A 20306-nucleotide genomic window follows, 5' to 3' on the forward strand; every position below is an offset into this window, starting at 1 on the left:
GGAGGGATGCAACTTGATTTCTTCATCACCTCCCAGGCCTTACTGATGCTTTCCAGGTTGAAGGTTCCCACTGAGACACTGGAGGAAATCCTGAATTGCCCAAGTTACGGAGCAAGGACACCTCACATAGGGAAAGGGAACCCAGAGGTCATGGTGCCGGGAACAGCAGGGAGAACTTTATGAGATTTGACTCAAGAAAATGAATATCCTCTGCTTCAATCCCACTACCATAGCTCATTATACCACACAGAGAACATGAGTCTTTACTGTGCTGGCCCCACCCTAGCACCAGGACACCTTCCTCCTCCTCAGTTTAGGCAGTTTCCATGAATTCTTCGAAGTACGATTCAAGTTCAACTTTCTCCATGAGCCCACCACTTTTTATTATAGTCCCTATAAATCTCATTTTTGGAAAAATATAGTAGTGGAAAGGCCTGGGTTGGAGCCCTGCCTTTGTTACTTGCAAGTTCTGTGATTTTGTGCACATTACTAACCTCTGTAAGTTTCGGTTTCCCTATCTATAAAATAGGGATTGAAATATAAATCCTATAGGGTGGCTGCAAGGATTACAGGATATTACCTTGCATAATGTGTAAGATGGAATAAACACTCAATAAAAATTAGTTTCCTTCTGAAATTTTGCAGCATATATGGTCTTTACCACTAATTTAATACTTTTATTGTTTCGTATGCATGTAGCTTGACTCTTCAACCAGAGTAAAATCCCCTTCTGGAACAGAATGTCTCAGATCATTATAGACTACCAAGCCATATTTAATATATTTACTTATTAATTACTGTTCATCCTTAATCTGATTGATATCAGTTGGTTGGTTGATCATTAGTTTTAACCTTTTACAAAGTTAGATAGAAAGGTGCTTCTCATCCTCTAAGAATGTCATGAAAATATGGTTTTACTTGGGCTGTATAGAAGATAGATTCATATTTTGAAGAGTCTCTAAATTACTCCAGTCCCAAGAAGACTTCAAAAAATTAGTATCAATGCTATACAAAGCTATTGTAAAGACAAAAATGCCTGGCCTACGCTGATACAATAACAACTGAGCACATCTTTCAGTGACACATGGCTGCTCTCAGCACGAGTTAGAGTAAGCCAATTCTAAGAAAATGGCTATATTTGTACTAGTTCAAACACCACCCTCTGAGAGCAGCCCTCTTAGAAAATCACATCTAAATAAGCCTTCATTCTCATTGCCCAGTCATTCTCTATCATTCTATTATTTTTAATTTCTTCAAAGTCATCATTGCAATCTGAAATTATTCATTTACTTGCTAGTGTATTCATTGTCAGTCTCCCAATAGACCATGAGCTCCTTAAAGGCAAGAACATGTCTGGTTGTTCATTGCTACGTTCTCAGTGCCTACAGCAGTGCTCAACACAGAGCATTATATAATATGTATCGAATTGAACTTGATGAACCTTGACATAAGTGTGGGGAACAAATCTCCAGTTGATGATCATAGGCAAAAAAGCTTTTGTGAAATGCATCTTTGTGGCTGGGTTTCCTTGGGAAAACAACTCTCCTTTAGCTTACTGAATGCAAACTGGTACAACAGAGCCTCTCTGAAATCCTCAAAGTACTAAGCAGTGAATCGCGTCAACCAAACAGCTCTGCTCTTGGATCTCAGCTCTCAAAACTCCCACTAATGAAAAAATATTCCATAGAAAAAGATATTAATCTATAAGCTGTAAGAAAGTTATGAATATCTCTATCTTTATTAAGTTGCTCCCTGAATTGAAACGCTATCATTTTTCCTCCAATGTTTATTCATTGTAGTGTCTTTTAAAATCTTATTTTGTTCTTAACCCACCATTTCTTATTTCTATAAAAATTCTGAGCAGCCTTAAAATCTCAGTAGAAGTTCTTCCTCACCAATGAAAACAATTAACCTCTCCTTACCCTAAACATCTTCTTTGAGTTTCCAGAGCCTTTTATATCATGCACCTCATTGTGAATGGCTGCCTAAAAAGCGAGCCCTTTCAAGAAAGAAACCATGGTGTGATTTTTACTGTTCATTATGTATAACGGATGCTTGCTAGCTACTATTTAAATTTACACTAATCTATTACAGAATACTATATGAAGAACAATAAACCTTTGTTAACTTAGGTAGCTTTAACTTGGAGTAAATAATATTATTTAGCCATGCAACCATTTCTTATCATCCTTAAAAAAAGGCTTTGGTCAACAAATTAAACAATAAGTATGTACGGAGATTCTATAATAGATCAGGAACTGTCCTAGCTATTGAGGATGCAAAGATGAATAAGATAGCCTTTCCCCCAGAAAAATGAGCAATTGTGGAGCACCTTAGACTATAGAAGAATAATCCTTCTAGTAAACACCCCTTTGTGTAATCATTATGCCAATTACAATAAATGCTCACTATTTCATGAAAGAGAATTGCGTAGAGCATATTCTTCACAAATCTTTATCCAATTTGTCTTTTAAAAAACATTTTTATTACTTCTTCAGGTACACATGGAAACATATGCCATAATTCAGATGTAACTAACTTGGACTGTTCTAATTAACCCAAATTACAAAAATGTTCTGTACTTAATATTCTAAATGATTATTGAAATTATTATTCTTACTATTGGGTGAAAATATGGAGATTTCTATGTCAAGTTTTCTGATTGGCATACTGTGATTATCTATTACCCCAAACCTCAAAGGGTGTTAGATCAGTGAACAATGTTTGGTATGCTGCTAAATTAAAAAATAATAATAACCGTAAGCTTCACATGTAGTTGTTTTTGTTATACCATTATGAAACCAAGGGGTGATGCAAGGTTTCCAAATAGGAGTGGTTTTCTAAGTTTTGAGGCATGTCAATCCCAGACACCCTATAATCCGTGGAGGTACTCAGTCAGTCATTGTCCAGTTATTTTGGCAATGATCTGATGGCTAATGGAATTAACTAGCATGCCACCCTCTGCAGTTATTTATAAAACCAGAGTAATGAATAAGGTTTTTGCTCTCCCAAACCAACCTCCATTTCCAGTGAATGGCTGTGGTGGTTGGCAACCTGAGCCCACCAAATCAAACCCTGATGAAATGGGTCAGTGAGCAACCAATGTAACTGTCCACCAGGAAACAGTCTGGAGTAGGGGCAAGAGCAAGAGGTTTCAAGTCCTGGCTCTGCTGCTTCCCAGCCACTTAAGAATGGGCAGGTCACAAACTTTATCTTTTACTTCTCCATTTGCAAAACAATACTTCCTGGCCTGTCCACCTTTCATGGTTATTGTGAGGCTCCAGTGAGATAATATATGAAAGTTCTTGCAAATGGCATAGTCCTAGACTTTTTTAGTCTAAGTTGTCAGTTGGTGCATGACAACTCAAAACCACTCTCCCCATGCTGCAGTGATGCATTCAAGGAGGATAGTGTATACTTATTGTTCAATATACCAAGCAAAATCCAGCCTCAGAGGCACTCTCACCTCTATCCCTTAAGATACGTCTTCTTTCCTGATTGTCCAAGCGCCTCGTGGTACTGCTGAATGACAGTGCTAATTGCACAGACCCTAAGGTCAGATTGCCAGCTCCACCACTTGGTCAAATATTTAACATTTTATAAGCTCGTTACTGGATCTATAAAATGATGATTCAAATATTACCTATCTCACAGAATTGTGGGAGGATAAGATAATCATGTAAAACACATGGTATAGTATCAGGTGGCACACAGTAACAATGACAATTACTATTAGCCTCACACAGGTTTCTGCAGCTAATATGAAGGCAAAAATCCCATTAGAGTCAGAAGATCTGGTTTCAAGTCCTCGGTCCCTCTGTGACAGGCTGGATAATGCTACAAATTTCATTCAATCTCTCTGGAATGCAGTTACTACTTATAAAAAGATGCTAATATTCACTTCATGGGGTCTATATAAAAATCACATACAGTAATATATATATATAACTTTTATACTCACTGTAATGCACGATGAAAATGCACAAGGCTGTTATTTGATTTTTCTGTATAAACAAACATGCAGAAAACAATTGCAAAGATTTTATTTAGCGGCTTTCTGTGCTTGGCACTTAGAAACAGAGTTCCGTGCATAAGGGCAAATTTTTATACACCTTTTCTTCATACATATTTTACATACCCTTTTATTGCCCCCTTTTTCATATTCATAATATTGGATTCCCCACTAGGCACATAAATACGTTTATCTACAACACCTCAAAACCAGAAATCTTAATAATATCTGTATTATTTTACTTGGTATTATTTGCATTTCCACACCATTTAAAAACTTTAGTTGCACCAAGCTTCACTTGCTTTCTTACCATTAAAAGACTTGAAGGGAAAGGGAAAGATGAAGGAAAAAACCCAAAACTTCAAAATGCAATGTACTATTTGATAAAAATGGAGATCTAAGGGCAGGTAGAAAGGTATAGAAGACCCATCTGCAATTCCCTGGGACATGAGGGGATATTTCCTGCCACAGGGTAGCGGGCAGGCATTCTAGGTCAGGTGTCTGGATCCGGCACCTGGAGGCCAGGCCTCTATTTGTTGCCTCTGCTCTTGGTATCATCTTCAGAGATTATAAAACTATTCCTTCTTCACACCCTTTTATTTTCCTTCCCCTACCAGGCTGCATGCTGTGGAATCAGCACTTCCCACATAGTGCACCTCTCTTCTGGATCGCAGTGGTCAAAGCTGTAGGCTCAGGATGCATTCCTTGCTCTGTCCCTCTGACCAATACCCTGACCATGCTCAGTGTGCCAGAGAGGTTTACTCCTCAGTAATGCCATGATTCTTTCTATAGCCTACAGTGGGGTGGGCGGGGTTTGGGGGGACAAACCAAAAACCTATCTCCTTGGTGAATTAAAACTCTCATCATTGCTCACACTTTCTCTGTCAGTCTTGCTCTCCACCTCACTCCTCTTCTCTATTCTTTCTGTTTGTCTTTCTCCTGTTCAGCTGCTCATTCCTCCCTCTTTCCATGGGCACCACTGGGAATATCAATGATAGCATACAAGTGAAGAGAGCCAAAGTTCAAAAGCAATCTTTTTCCAGAAGCCAAGTCCAGTTGTACTGATGTATTTCCACTCTTATCCATGGGGAGGGTCTCCAGGATACATGGTTCATTCCAGAAGCAGAGGAAGCTGCAGGGGAGAAAGACTGGCAGCTATTGCTGGCCCACTCCATCTAGAGTTGTACATAGACAAATTCTTGGTGAAAGCACCCATTCTGGGCCTCCCTCCACAGAGTTCACCCAGTTCAGAGTCAGTGTGCACGTATGATTGCATATGTATGAATTGTGTATGAATATATATGTGTGTGTGCATGTATGTATAGGTAGGTCTGTCTGTATGTGGGTGTGTATGTGTAACTTTTCACGGCTGCCACACACTAGCATCTCCCTTAACATTATGACGAAGTGATTATTCAGTCTCTTCAAAGGCCACTCTGGAACAGACAATGCTTTATAAAACTAAGGTCTGGGAAGGCAGAAGAACGGCCACTGAGTTGTGGATGATTCTAGCGCAAGTATCCTTCACTGGCTTAAAGGTATCTCTTGTTCTTGGGTATATGTTTTCCTCCAGAAAAAAAAAAAATAATACACAGTTCCTGTTTTCCAAAGGCACTGGACTCCCGAAGAGGAGGATCTGACCACGGAGACTCTGGGGCCTTGATTGCCAAAAGCTCCGTGGTGTTTGGACTGGCCTTTAAACCATGTGCACGGACATCTGGGAGGAGGAGCCTGGAACTGCCCCATACTGCCGGCCATCACAAGTGTTGGTTGCCTGTTGGTTATTGGGTGAAGGGCTAATCATGTGCATGCTGTGCTCCATCCCTGACGGCAGGTACTGCCTCTCTCCAAAGGCCCCATTGGAAGGAGAAGAACAGAGTAAAGTGCTTTGAGAGGCGCTCAGTTTTTCTGGGCTTGTAGCTAGCCTAGGGGAAGTGGGGAAATTGTATCCATACAGGTTGTAAGGGTTGTGAAGGGAGAAGGCATTGTAGGAGCTCTGCTGCATGTGGCTGCCCCCGAACATGTGTGGTGATGAGGAGCTGGAGGCAGCATTGCCTGCCTGCATGACATACTGAAACTGGGAAGTGGGAAAGGACCCCAGCTGGCCACCGTAGGCTTCCATCTTGCTGTTGCCAGGCAACGAGGGAGGAGTTGGTATTCCTGAGATCAGGGATGGAGTCCTCTGAGGCATGAAGGTTTCAGAGGGCTGAGTGGCTGAAGCAGTGCCACTCTGAAGCCTGTTGTAGCCACTGTCACTCAGCCCTGGGTAGCTCTGCAAGGCAGCCATGTTGCTTCGGGCACATGGTGGATAATCAGAGAGGTTTAGATTACACAGCTGGCTTTCTCGACAGCCCACATTGAAAGTGTTGGGGGCCAGATGAAAAGTTGGAGGAGAACAGGATGGAGATAAAAGATGAGAAGAAGCCGAAGGGGATGGCGTCCCAGTGCTGGAGGTGGTTGGGGATGTGCCTGTGCTGCCTCCTGAAAAATAAAACGTGAATACTATTGAGACAGAGTCTTTTAAGATGAGTCTGCCTAAGTCACATGCAAGCCATACAAGAGCTACCTTCAAATGTCCAAGATAGGGCTCATTTTTATAGAATCATTTTTCCTCTTAACTCAGCAGACCTATGCTAAGTGATTCCACCTGTGGACACATACACAGTCATACAGTCACACACACACACACACACACACACACACTCCAGAAGGATCAAAAACAACACCAAATTCTTTTGTTTGTTTTCTCTGTAAGAGCCTTAGTAAGTCCTTTGTATAAAAATAACAATAAACCTTCCAAGATTCACGTTGCCATTTCTCACCATCAAATTCACTTTCTAATAAGACCTCTGATGTCAGCATTAAAATCCACTAGCTCAGTTTTTCCCATTCTTAATGGAAATGCTTTAAATATGTATTTTATTCAAGGGCTGTTGCCTACTTTGCCATTTTTAGTCTTCCAGCCAAACATGCAGGACACCGAAGCAGGACCCTAATCTCGGAGGAAATGTGGTAATGGAAGAGAATGCCAAGTCAAAATTGAGGCCTAGGGGTGCAGAGCAGTGGAGCCTGGGGTATGAGATTGAAGCGTCACATGGAAGACATTGGGAACACAATTGTAAGAGCTAGATTAGAATAAAGCAAGGCTAACCCAAAACAAAATCATTATGAACCAGAGGCTCTGCTGATCTCCTTTTATAGGATCGTGCCCATTCTCAGAGACTGGAATAAAGACTGTAAATGGAGTCTTCGGAGTTTTAATATTTATCAGAACAAGAAGCCAAAAAGGCCTTAAACTGACCTGAGAGTCAGGAGATCTGGGTCTGCTCAGAACTCTGCCACACTAACTGCCCAGGTAACCCTAGGCACATCACTTAGCCTCTGCAGGTTACAATTTCTTCATCTAGAGATGAGGAATCAACTTAGATCAGCAGTTCTCAGGCATAGAGGACCTGGCAGCTTTTAAAACTGCTGATGTTCCAGGATCCTACCTTGGATGAACTAAAGGAGAGTTTCTGGGCATGGAACCTCCACATGAGTATTGTTTTAAAAGCTCCCCTAGATGTGCAGTGTGGCTTAAGAACCAACCATACAACCCAAATTCCTCATTTCTAAGTACTCAGAATAGTCCTTCCTAAACTTGAGTGTGTATGAGAGTCAGCTAGATGGCTTGTTAAAGCGTAGATTGCTGACTCCATCCCTAGAGTCTCTGATTCTGTAGGTCTGGGGTGGGGCCTAAGAATTTGCATTTCCAACAAGTTCTCAGGTGATGGTCCAGAGACCACGCTTTGGGTTAGAGGAACTCCAGATTCCTTTCATTTCCAAAAGTCCCTAAATCTGTATTTGAACGAGTTGATCTTATGATGTGCGAATGTTAGAGCTAGACAGGTAGATGATGCACCAACAGACAGGACCAGTTCAATCCAACCTACTTCAGTGTGTTCTCAGATAGTTTAAGAAGGCCAAAAATGACCTTTACGAGCCTCCTCTTTCCCAAAGTCAGGAAGCAGCAGTGCAGCATCTGCCTCCTGTCTCATCCAATGGAAGTTAAAGACATGGGTGTGTGCTAGGGCTGCGGGGCCCTTTATTTGAATTCTGGAAAGAGCAGCTGCTTTGTCTTCCATAGGGAATCTTCCATGATGTAACTTCCTCCTTCACAACAAGGTTAGGAATTTCCCAGCATTGTCAAGAGCTGTGATTCCCCCAAGGAATGTAATATCCTTTAGATCACCTACCCACTCATGTTGGGACTCTTAGAAGCTGAGCATTATAAAAGGGTAAAGGGCATTTTAGGTATAAAAGAGCAGGAATAAGGTTTTTCTTAGTGAAGAAAATGTTATAAAAACTAGCAGGGGTTGGGCACACTGGCTCATGCCTGTAATCCTAGCAATTTGGGAGGCCAAGGTGGGTGGATCACTTGAGGTCAGGAGTTCAAAACCAGCCTGGTCTACATGGTGAAACCCCGTCTCTACTAAAAATACAAAAATTAGCCGGATGTGGTGGTGGGCGCCTGTAATACCAGCTACTTGGGAGGCTGAGGCAGGAGAATCTCTTGAGCCCAGGAGGCGGAGGTTGTAGTGAGCCAAGATAGCACCATTGCACTCTGGCTTGGGCAACAAGAGTAAAACTCTCTGTCAAAAAAAAAAAAAAAGCAGGATTCCAGAGACACTGGAATACAAAGAAACCACCCACAGTGTGCTAAGGACACAGGGGTTCCAGATGTGTCAATTAAGAGACAGATGCCCTCAAAGAGGAACCCAAAGTTAATTTTTAACAGGAAAAAAAAAGCGTTCAGCTTACATCCATGGACATAGGTAGTAGTGCTGGCTATAGAAGTACAAATTTGGCTCTCGTTATTATAATAGTTTCTTCAGAGGTAAATTTTGACAAAGCCTAACTAATAACAAAAGAATTTCAAAAGAATTCTCCCCAGTGAACTTTCAAGGAAGAATTGCATTTAGATATAAGTAGCTGCTGATTTTAGAGACATTTCAGAAACTTCTCCTTCCTCCTTTCTAATACTCAACTTAAAATCCTTTAAGAAAAGTAAAATGATTTTTATTCCACAATTTGAGACAAGGCCAACATTGTAAATACTGCTGGGAGAAGGAAGACAGCAGCTGGCCATGTTGGAAAGAGCTCTGAGCCTGATTCCAGGCCTATTAACCTCTGTCCAGCTCATGACCACTAGCAATGCAGGCCACCTCTTCATTCTCATTAGCTGTGAAATCAGGGGCTTGAACCAGTGGGCCTCAGTTTCTCTCCTTCTCAGCATATCTGTAACTGAAGTTTCAAATAATATAAAGTGTGAATCGCCAACAACAAGTACTTTCCATGGAATTATTTTAATATAATAAAGGATCTCTGGCAGGAGAAGACTCTAGAAGGGGGAGGAAGAACATCTCATCTGTCTTGTTTCTATATAGCTGAATGGCCAGGCCTTCTGTGCCTTGCAGAAATCTCAAGGATTCATTTCAAGTGTGTGGTTCCTCTTTGAGGCATCCTACACATTTTCCTTATTTTCCACTCTAAATGCCATGAGCTTCTCTGAAATAAATGCTATGGCACAAATGGAGAAACCTGACTCCAGCTGTAAAGAGATTTGTGTTTTATGGGATAGGTATCTGGTCACTTCTCTTTGAAAGTTCATCCTTGCTCTCCCTGATCTTGTGTTTATGTGGTCCCTGAGGAGACCACCTGTTCAGCATGCCATACTGTCCTGTTATAGGTGTGTTCTATCAGGCACTGGTCCTAGCCCTGCAGCAGGAAGTGCAAGATGGAGCAGATGACTTCCTACAACTCTAAATGGTTTTCTCTGATGGCCCAAGATGGAACGAATGGTACTGATTTAAGGCCTCAATTGGTTTCACTACAAAAAGAAAAAAAAAAAAAGGTGGGGGGGTGGAACTATTAACAAGTTACAGGGATTTCTGCTGACCAGATGAGAGGCACATGTTAAAAAGTTTGTAGTCAGCTTTCTTGGGCTTTTAAATGACATTCACTGGAAATGAGACTTGGTGGCCTGCTGAGCTTGAGTGGGCGAAGCCTCCATATGAACTACTGTTTGAAGGAGGCAGGGGCAAGGCTGTCCAAGAGAAGGTCACCTTGCTTCCATGCACTTTGAAGAAATGCTCTTGTGCACATAAAGTACTCAATACAGATAACAGCTATTTTTCAAAGTTCCCATAGAAAGAGAAGACTATGGTATTCATTTTGCAGAGAAGCAAACCGAGATACTGACAAGTCTTTCTCCTCCTATGATCTAACAGCTTGTCAACTGTTAAACAAGATTGGAATTTCCAGCCAAGTGCAAAATGAGCACAAAGAGGGAGCCCATCCTCCTTGTTCATTTTCAACACTTGGCTGACTAGAGATTCTCATCACAGAAAAGCTAGGGCAGGGTGGGAGGCCAGTCCAGGCCAGGCCATACTGATATAGGAGAGTCAGAGCTGCCTCTCAAAGCAAAGCATGCCTCTCTTCCCTGTGCCCTCCTCCCCTCTGTACTTGCCAGGTCCCAAGTGTCTGAGCATCTTGACAGAAATTTTATTTAATGGATGAGTGTGTTGTATAGGGTCAAACAAACCCAGTTCCATTCCCAGCTGTCTTACTGATTAAGGACAGAACCTTAGCAAGTTAGCATCTCCAAGCCTTTTACATTTTAAGGAATTGCCAATATCTATTTTGTAGAGATGTTTTGAGAAATAGATAAGATATAATAGTATATATTACAAAGTGCTCATAACAGTATTTGGCACATAGGCATTAATATTTTTAAAAAATAATTTTTAGTAGAGATGGGGTCTAACTATGTTTCTCAGGCTGGTCTTAAACTCCTGGGCTCAAGAAATCCTCCTATCTCAGCCTCAAAGTGTTAGGATTACAGGTGTGAGCCACTGCACCTAGCCCAGCACATAAGCATTAACTATTCTCTTCTATGAGAGAAGAGTGAAGGAAGGAGAAAGGAACTTGGGTTCTAATGAGAATGGCTCTGCGGTGTTGGCCTCTGTCTGTGGAGCTAAGCATCTTGGCCTCTCCTCACCCTGGTGAGCATTATGTCACAACAACTACATGTTTTTTGTTACACGCTAGAGGAACCTCAATCACTGTGAATGATGGAGCACTAGGCCAGGTAGCAGCTATGGCCCTACCTGTGCCATATTCCCAAAGGCTAACATAACTCTGGTTCCTCTCTGAATTGTCTGTCCCTCCTCCCTCACTTCCAGTTCAGGACAAGAATGGCTGCCCGTGTCTCCATCTTTCCTCAAATGAAGCAAAGTGGGATTGACAGAACACAAATAGCTAGACTGGTGTTTTTCCCACTATCCTTAGAGGTCTTAATTCACTTCTGAGAAGTGATTAAAATATAATGCCCTAAGTAGCTTAAAACTTTCAAGAGTTCTGTAGCATCTGTAGGATCTGTAGGTCCTGTAGGATCTGTAGGATCGATCTCCTACAGCCCCAGCTCCTTTCATCCTATTTCATCTATGGGCCAATATGAGGCGGCACACATGAAAATTCATATATGACATTAACTTGCTCCAATATCCAAGGCTAATGGCCAAAATAACCAAAAAGGATACATTTAGCAGTAATTCTGTACGAGGACAATAACCTAGAATATACTTGTTTTTACCATAAAGACAAGTTAAACGTGACCATGAAAATCCTGAATACTAAACCTGCTGACTTTTGCATCTCTAAATTGATCATTTCCAGATTGTAATATGAGGGCTTTCACATACAGTTTCTTTTTCGATTTATTTTGCTGTGCTTTTCTTCCTCCTCCCCTAAAATTGAAAAACAGTAAGGCAAAACCCCATCTAGGCTAGTAAAGAATAAATTTCCATGTAATTACTTTGTTCCATGAGCCAGACTCTTCTCTTGTATAATTCAATGGCATCTGTCTCTGAGGAGTGCTGATTCACTGTGTAGCCTTGAGAAGTCTTCTTTGAGGCTTTCAAACAGGTAAGAGGTAAAATATCAGCACCCTATAGACTGATTCCAGAGAATAAACCCAGAGATTGTAAAGTTTAATGAGCACAGCACTGTTCATCTCAACAAAAGAATTACTTAGTTGAGATGAGTACCATCCTTATAATACAAACATGAACATTAGAGTGCTAATAGGAATTGCGTGGTTTCAATCTTAGAAAGACTCCTAGTGAATCATTCTCCATAAAAGTTAAAGGTATGCACAGACCTAAACTCCTTCTCTTTAAAATTGCTTTGAATATATTCATCCAATTCTCGTTTTGCACATTGTTACTCTGTGCTTGAGTGTCTCTGCTTCTTAGATGGTCCTATTTTATACCTACCACATTCCTTAGGTGGACTGCAGCATTTCCTCACTTTGATTAACTTAATTGTTTTCTCCCCTACTTGATTTGCTGCCTTCCTTGCTGCAGCATGCATCTGTTATCTTCATTTAGAATTCATCTGCTTCTTTCTGGCAACAGTATCTAGTTTCCCCACTACTACACACTTTCTCCCACTCTCACTGCTTCAGCCCTACCTTCAAGGAAGGCATGTGACTCAGGCCTGGACAATCAAAGCATCATATTCCCCCCTACTACAGTAATTAAAATTGAGATGACTCGATTAAAGACAATTAGACTCAATGAGATTTTGGTAGAAATCTTAGGAGAAAGGTACATGCCTTTTCCCATCAGATTTAAACCTCAAAATATGTAGGGTCAGGGGTTCTGGTAAGCATGTTTATACCATGGGGAAACTGAGAATAAAGTCAGGATGATAGAGAGCAAAGTTGAAAAATGGAGTTGATGATCTTTTGTGGGTGCCTACATTAAGCTTTGCCTAAAACTGGATATTTGAGTCATTTCAGTTTCATGACCCAATGAGTTTCTTTTTTGCTTTCCCATTTGGGTTTTATTTTATTTACAACAGTAAGAATCCTAATCGATATACTTCCCTAATTCTATAGGTAATTCCACTATGAATCTGAAGGGGTAGGAATTTTAAGATAAAGCTGGAAGAGAGAGAAATAAAAATGAGAATGGTAGGACTAGACTATGAACCACTTTGTCAAATGGAAGCTGTGGATGATTCCTTCCTAAGACATGATAAATTACCTATGAGTAGGAACAAGGGATTTCAGCTATGTAAATAGACATCTAGCTCTATAAAAAAAATCTAATAAGATAGTGACTTTACTTTAGAAAAATACATAATCTCTTAAATGGTTGCTGGCCTCATTCTGATCAATAAGAACAGGTTAAACAATGAAGTAAAAATGCTGGCAACTTTTCAAGATGATTTTTTCATATTAGTGTCCATGACAAATAAGGAAGATAATGTACAGAATAGAAAAACAACAGCTGCTATTTTTTTTAAGTTTTCTAAAAGTTCAGTAGAAAGAAATGCACAAATCTAAACAAAAAGGTAATTTCAAAAACCAATTATAACACCACAAATGGTAAGAAGATAAAAGAGGAGTGTCCAAAGACATCAAAGTGGACATTCTCTGATAGGTTTGTGAAATGCAGTTAGATAAGACATAAAAGGAAGAATATATAAATAAAAGCAGGAAAAAAAATGGTGTGATCTTGTGGGAATAACATTAGGATGCCTAGAATTCAGTGAAGTTTGTAGTCTTCCCTAACAGTAATACTCATGATTTTTCTCCTACTGGGTTTATTTCTTTCAAAGTATATCACTTTAATTTACTATTCTTGTCATTATTTCTGTCCCAAGAAGACTTAACATTACCCATGACAGCATGAGAAACGCTAATGTTAATTGACTGCATGAGTGAACAAGTGACTCTTACTTCTTAAAGCTTCAAGGTCATTTTACTCACTCCTCATATTATATGCACTGACATATGGATTCCTGAGACCATAAATAATTGTTCCCAACTTACTATCTTGTTATTTTCACTTAAGAATTTTGGGAGCCAGGTGTGGTGACTCATGCCTGTAATCCCAGCACTTTGGGAGGCCAAAGTGGGCAAATCGCTTCAGGTCAGGAGTTTGAGACCAGCATGGCCAGCATGGTGAAACCCTGTCTCTACAAAAAATACAGAAATTAGCCAGGCATGGTGGTGTGCACCTGTAGTCCCAGCTACTCAGGAGGCTGAGGCAGAAGAATTGCTTGAACCCAGGAGGTAGAGGTTGCAGTGAGCCGAGATGGTACCACTGAACTCCGGCCTGGGTGACAGGGCAAAACTCTGTCAAAAAGAAAGAAAGAAAAGAATAAGAAAAGAAAAAAAGAAAAGAAAAGAAAGAAGACAGGGAGGGAGGGAAGGAAAGAAGGAAGGAAGGAAGGAAGGAAGGAAGGAAGGAAGGAAGGAAGGAAGGAAGGAAGGAAGGAAAAGAAAAGAATTTTGAGCACTTTCTTCACTATCCTTTACAAAACTTATTTTCTTCGTTTTTCTTTTCTAATCATCATGCCCTTCAAATTTTATCCTAAAGTTGTCTCTGGTTAATTTTTGCCAAACACATTGATGTTAGTCCCTATGATACAGAACCTAGCAGAGTTTATTCACTTATTCAATCACTATTTGAGTACTAAATATACACTCAACCAACAGGGAGTGTTTGGACCCAGGGATTTAATCATGCAGGAAAAAAATAGTGAGAAAAATGTGGATAAGAGACATTAATGAAAGAATGACACAAATAAACAAGAGCTCACCTTAAGGAGACTTGGCCTACTCTGGATGGCAGGGAATTTCCCCAAAGAAGTCATATTTAATCTGTGATCTCAAAGACAGATAGCACTAAGAAGGCAAGTGGGTAGCAAGGAGCCTTCCAGAGAAAGAGAACAACGTGGCAGGAAAGAGCACACCATGTTTGAGAAAGGGAAGTAAGATGAGTGATGCTGAAACAACAGAGAGAACGAGGGGAGGTGATATAGGCTGAAGCTAGAGTAGTAATAATAGCAATAATGATGATCATAGAGAACATTTTTGAACACTCAGTAAATCCTAGGCTCTTTCCTAAGCACTTTACATTCATTAATTCTCATTGTTATTATCCCTATTTTAGAGGTGAGGTAGCAAAAGCCAGAACATGCAAGGTCTGTCTTTCATAGGTGAAAGTAAACTGTGGCCATTGAGCAGCTTTAAGCAGACTGGAGATAGAAGTTTGAGGTGCAAAGATGTGTGTTTTGAAAAAAATGATTCTCATTTCTACATGAGGAATGGCTTGGAAGAAAATGTAGGAACTATGGAGGACATGATGGTCATGCAGTGAGAGGTGACGTCAGTGCAGAGTGGCATGGTAACAAGGAAGGTTAGAGATGTGGGCAGATTTAAGAACTTAGTAATGGTTGGGCACGGGGGTAGGGCAGGGAGGGAAACTTCCGGGATATCGAATGTTCTCCTTCCCCGTGGAGAGGGCACCAGGCTGTGAGGTAGATGATGAGTCGGTTTTGGACATGCTGAGCATAAGGAACTTTGGGGACAAAACAAAATATGTAATCAATTACTGTTTGTTTTAATGGATTGAATTGAGATGCTCCCTACCCCCTATCAGTAGCTCTTCACGATTGTAGTGCAGAATTAGGATATTGCTCTTCTATAGCTAAAAAGGGAGTGCTTTAAAAAAAATTCTATGTGATAAGCCATATGTATGGGCATTATTCCTCACCTCAGTGATAAATGAAATCTGTATAAATCAGCTATGTTTTGATCATTACAGTGACGTCATAGTTCAGTGACTCATGTCCACTGAATTGTTCTTCTTTCTCAGTATCTTACTTGTATGACTTGATCAGTAGCTGATCCCTCTCACTAACCAACCTCAACTAATACAAGTCAAACTGATGAAAATTCAGTCATCAATAGAGACCCTCATAATCCTAACTCTTTAACTGCCTGACAAACACTGAAACACCCAGTGGTACTGAGCTCTGTAGTGATGTCTGCCAACTCTCTTGGGGAATGGAGAGCTTTTGTAAATGGCAGGTGCCCTCATGTCCACAGATGGAAAGTTGGCAGTTCTGGTGTCATTGGTCCAGAATGATTCCTTTTAGAACAACAGTTATCAAATAGCTTGAAGTCACTGCTGATAAAGCTCTCGGTTTTGGCCACTCAAATAGCTCCATTATATACATGAGGAAGTTGAAGCACAGATTTTATTCAAGGATATCCATCAGAACAACAACAGGATTGCATTGCATTTAGCTATAACTGACCTGGACTCTTATTTCCTTTTCCTTCTATGTTTACATTGCCTCAGTCACTTTCTCCAAGCATAACTTGCCTGGTTAGTTCATTTCCTCCTTGTCACTAGCAGTGTTCAGGCAAAAGCCATTCCTGAGATAGAATCTTCATCTCCAGAACCTCCAGCCTCTCTAGACTCCCCAAACACATAAACATCCTTGAGTCTAACTGAAGACATTTGAAGACCATATACTGGACTTATAAAAAAAAATTGACCTATTGAGAGTTAATGCTCAAGTTGTTGAACAATAAAAACCATCAATAGGAAGAGCAAACTAAAATCTTTGTGGAAAATTAAAGCCGTAGTAAGAAAGAACAAGAAAAGTAATGTTATCTGGTGTAAAGGAAACTGTCCTGTCAAATAAGAGATCTGCCTTGGTACTCTGAACTTAGCTCGGTCACCACTTAACTACAGATATGATACTAGGGCAGACTTGTCCAACCCATGCCCAAGGGCTACATGCGGCCAAGAATAGCTTTGAATGCAGCTCAACACAAATTTGTAAACTTTCTTAAAACATTATGAGATTTTTTGTAGGTTTTTTAGCTCCTCGGCTATCATTAGTTTTAGTATATTTCATGTGTGGCCCAAGACGATTTTTCTTCTTCCAATGTGGTGTAAGGAAGCCAAAACACTGGACATCCCTGTACTAGACTGTCTCATGCCTCAGTTTCTTTTTTGTGTCAAAGGCAGAAGATAATGAATCTCATGCATTCTTCTCCCTAAAGCAACTATTTAAAATACTCTATTCAATGTGATTTTAAAAATAAAAAGATTTGAATTTTTGCAAAACTGTGGAAAATTTACCGAAGTGCTTTCTTCGAAGTTTTATCAGCAGATGAGTCTTAATGACAAGAGAAATAAAAGATGGCAGCAAAGCAGGATGGAAAAAGCATTCTCAACCTCATCTATACAGAAAGACAGATCCACCCTCACCAGTAGCAGCACAAAACTGTCTAGGACTGCTATGTGACATGACAGATATTCATATGCTGAAACAATGAGGTAATATGGACAACTGGATAAGTCAGTCAATATTTGGCACCTATCTTAGGTTTGGTGCAAACACTGCCAATACTCACCTCATTAAAAGGGAATTGCTGTAAAAAATAGCCTACCACTGCAGTTTCCACTAGAAGCTCATTCCTCTCTATTCCTTCTAAGATGCAAAGCAGTTCAGCATGCATGGCTGTGTCTCTTCTCTTCATTTTATGAGTAATACTGTCCAGAGTCACTGAAACTCTTAGTTCTTAAGGGAAGAGGGGATGGGTGTTGTTGGTTTTACATCCTTTGTTAACGTCAAGAAACCAAGCCACATATTTTTTAATAATGAGAATCTGGATCAACTTCAGTGGATATTTCAAAAATATATTCCAATTAAACAATTTAATAGAGTCCTGGCTTTTTCTCTAACCCCATCCCATCACCATATGTATCCAATAATTCAAGTTCTTTCTTCTCTTCCGATAAAAGTGAGGGTCACTGAAGTGTTTTGAAAGTTCAGTTTATCTGAAACCATTGTTTTCAAAATGTCGATAATAACCCTTCATACTGGTAAAATTTTAGTTATAAGTACCATGAAACCTACTATGCTGCACATCTAAGTAACCCATGCAAGCTTCCTGTGTCTGTGCCTGCCCAATGGCCACCCTCAATGATCACTCCATGTCCATGTCTACATACATATTAGGTGGTTGTGCTCCAAGATGAAGTTTGAGAGTGGCTCTGCCCACCTGAGCCACAGTGCCAGCAAGTGATCCCATTCACTATTCATTGGGTACGTACTGGGTGCCAGGCCCTGTAGTAGATCTTGAGGATACAGCATTGAACACAATTGTTGCCATTAATGCCTGCCCTCTGGAACTGGCAATATCCCTGCCAACCTTCTCCGACCAGCCTCCATGATACAAACTCCTGCTTACCTAGAGCTTGGAAAGGCAAGGAGTAAAGCAAGGCCAGACAAGCAAAGAAGCCACCACAGAACTAAATCAAATCAATGACACATTTTTGTCTACACAGCATGTTTATATAAATTTCCTCACACCAAAAAATTATCCCTCTTTTGTAAGTGAGAAAACTGGCATGCAGGAATAGAAGTAAATTGCCTCAATTTAGAGAATTCATGACCATCAAAGATGAGGGCCTAGATTTTCCTGAGTCCCTTTAAGCCCCTGTCTCTTAATGGCCATCCATGAGGGCCTCAAAGCTGTGGTGACACCTTGAATAACTATAGACTCTGCTTCTAATCACAGCTGGAAATTCTGGATCACTTACTTCACCAGATCCCTGTGAAAATGAATACTCTAATCATGTTTTAAATAATTAATCATCAGAAAGGCAATATTCCTTGGTCCTGACACATCTTTGCTTAAGTGTCTACATACAGGGACATAAGGGCCTTGAAAGTGAAGATAATGAGGATGACGAAGACAATAATAACTAGTTGTATTAAATGCTTACTATGATTTTAAATACAGTATCTCATTTAATTCAAGAATTCTGTTTGATTCTACTTTTCCATATAATGCAGATGATAAAACTGGGTGTCAGAAAAGTTGAGGGACTTGACCAAGGTCACAAAGCTAGAAAGGATCAGTGATAAGAGCCTAGCCTAGACCTAGTCTAACTCCAGAGTCTATGCTTTTAATCACTACACTCATCTTAAAACCTGACAGATTTCAGCAATTTAGGTTACAAACCTAATTCAGCGTGCAAAATGTTAGAAGCTCCCCTGAAAAGGGAATGTTAAATATAATATATGGGTGCTATGCCTGGGAAAGCTACAGACTAGACTGAGAAAATCTGAAATAAGTCACGACCCATCTGGCCACAGGTTTCCCAACCTGAGCTGTGAGGAAAGAAAAATTATAAATTGGATAAAAAGCACAAAGTTCAAAGCAGTAGGGGGGAAAGTCTATTTAGTCCACCAACTGAGAGGGGTGTTTTATATAAGCAAAAAAGGAAAGAACATAAGTTGCAAGGTTCAGATAGGCTTGCAGCAGCCCATTCCTCACCTTGAGACTTGATACAATTTATTCCCATTGTCCAGAGCTAAGATTTTGCTCATCACAAAACTTTTCTTATTCTAAGAAAACTGAGAAGGCTACCATGAGGAATAAATGAAGTTATTAAGAAAATCTCTTCAAATACCAAGGCATATGTGAATGCTTAGCAATATTAATAATAATATCATCATCATTATAAATATATAACTGCACTCTTAGGAAGGGAGAGAGCATTTTGAGTGCCAGATGAAATGCTGCCTTTGGACCCAGCTTGTTTACCCAAGTGGTGATGCTTTGGTTATTTACAGAGCTCCTGAGTTCTCTTCATTCCAGGAGAATTGGTATAACCCATATCTTGGCCTGAGGCCAGATGTGCTATATTCAGTTGAGCTCCCACTCTGTCCCTGGCCCTATCACTAAGCAGACGCCTTGCTCCAGGGCTTTACCTTGCTGCTTCTGCATGGTGGTGAAGTCTTCGAAGGTGAGTGTGCGCACAGGAGGTCTCCAGAATGCATACGTCTCCATGATGGCTTCAAGTCCAGTTCTGATGAGAGAAAAGCCAGCAAAGGAAGTCATAAATAATTTCAAGAAATGCATTGACTTTTCAGAGATCCAGAGGTGGACTGTCAAACAGGTAATAAAAGCATAGGTACTAAGAGCTACCACCATCAGGGTAAATTAGGGTGAAAAAACTCAAGGTACAATGATGCTGGACTGCAGGGGGAATAACAACCCAATTCAGATCATTTGCAAGCAAATCTACAACAATGATGGAATTTTATTCTGACCCTCCTTTAAAGGAGGCTTGGTCTGCAGGAAAAAAAGCATGGTAAGTGTTAAAGATCAAGGCCACTAATACCATGAGTACAGCTGTGCAGAAAGTAACACTGACTGCTTCTCTAGCACAGAACAATGTCGTCATCATTACCACACTGCACTGACACAGCCTGACCGAGAGTCAACTCCTCACCTTGGGTATGTACAGAATGAATGGAACTGTCAAACTGCTGTGGTTTTAAAGGCTTCTTAAATCAACAAAGATGGGTAGGGCAACAGAAATAAAAGGAGAGGTAAGCAATGAAATAGACTTGGGTTTCTGCTGCA

At 40.4% G+C, this 20306-nt stretch overlaps 1 protein-coding gene across 2 annotated transcripts in view; it reads right to left on the bottom strand.

Annotated features, from left to right (window-relative positions):
- Positions 1-4027: 4027 nt before the first annotated feature.
- The window catches only part of TBX15 (T-box transcription factor 15), a 119366-nt gene continuing 103087 nt past the window's right edge, over positions 4028-20306 (bottom strand). The window contains exons 7-8 of one of the 2 annotated variants that reach the window (XM_063624692.1): positions 19649-19746; positions 4028-6493 (exon numbers count right to left, since the gene is read on the bottom strand). In XM_063624692.1, coding sequence (XP_063480762.1) covers positions 5709-6493; positions 19649-19746 — 883 coding nt within the window. In that variant the 3' untranslated portion in view covers positions 4028-5708. The remainder of the gene's footprint in view (positions 6494-19648; positions 19747-20306) is intronic. The other variant, XM_063624693.1, reaches the window with a different exon arrangement.

This window comes from Symphalangus syndactylus, chromosome 12 (assembly GCF_028878055.3).
Source record: "Symphalangus syndactylus isolate Jambi chromosome 12, NHGRI_mSymSyn1-v2.1_pri, whole genome shotgun sequence".
In the NCBI taxonomy this organism is placed as follows: Eukaryota; Metazoa; Chordata; class Mammalia; order Primates; family Hylobatidae; genus Symphalangus; species Symphalangus syndactylus.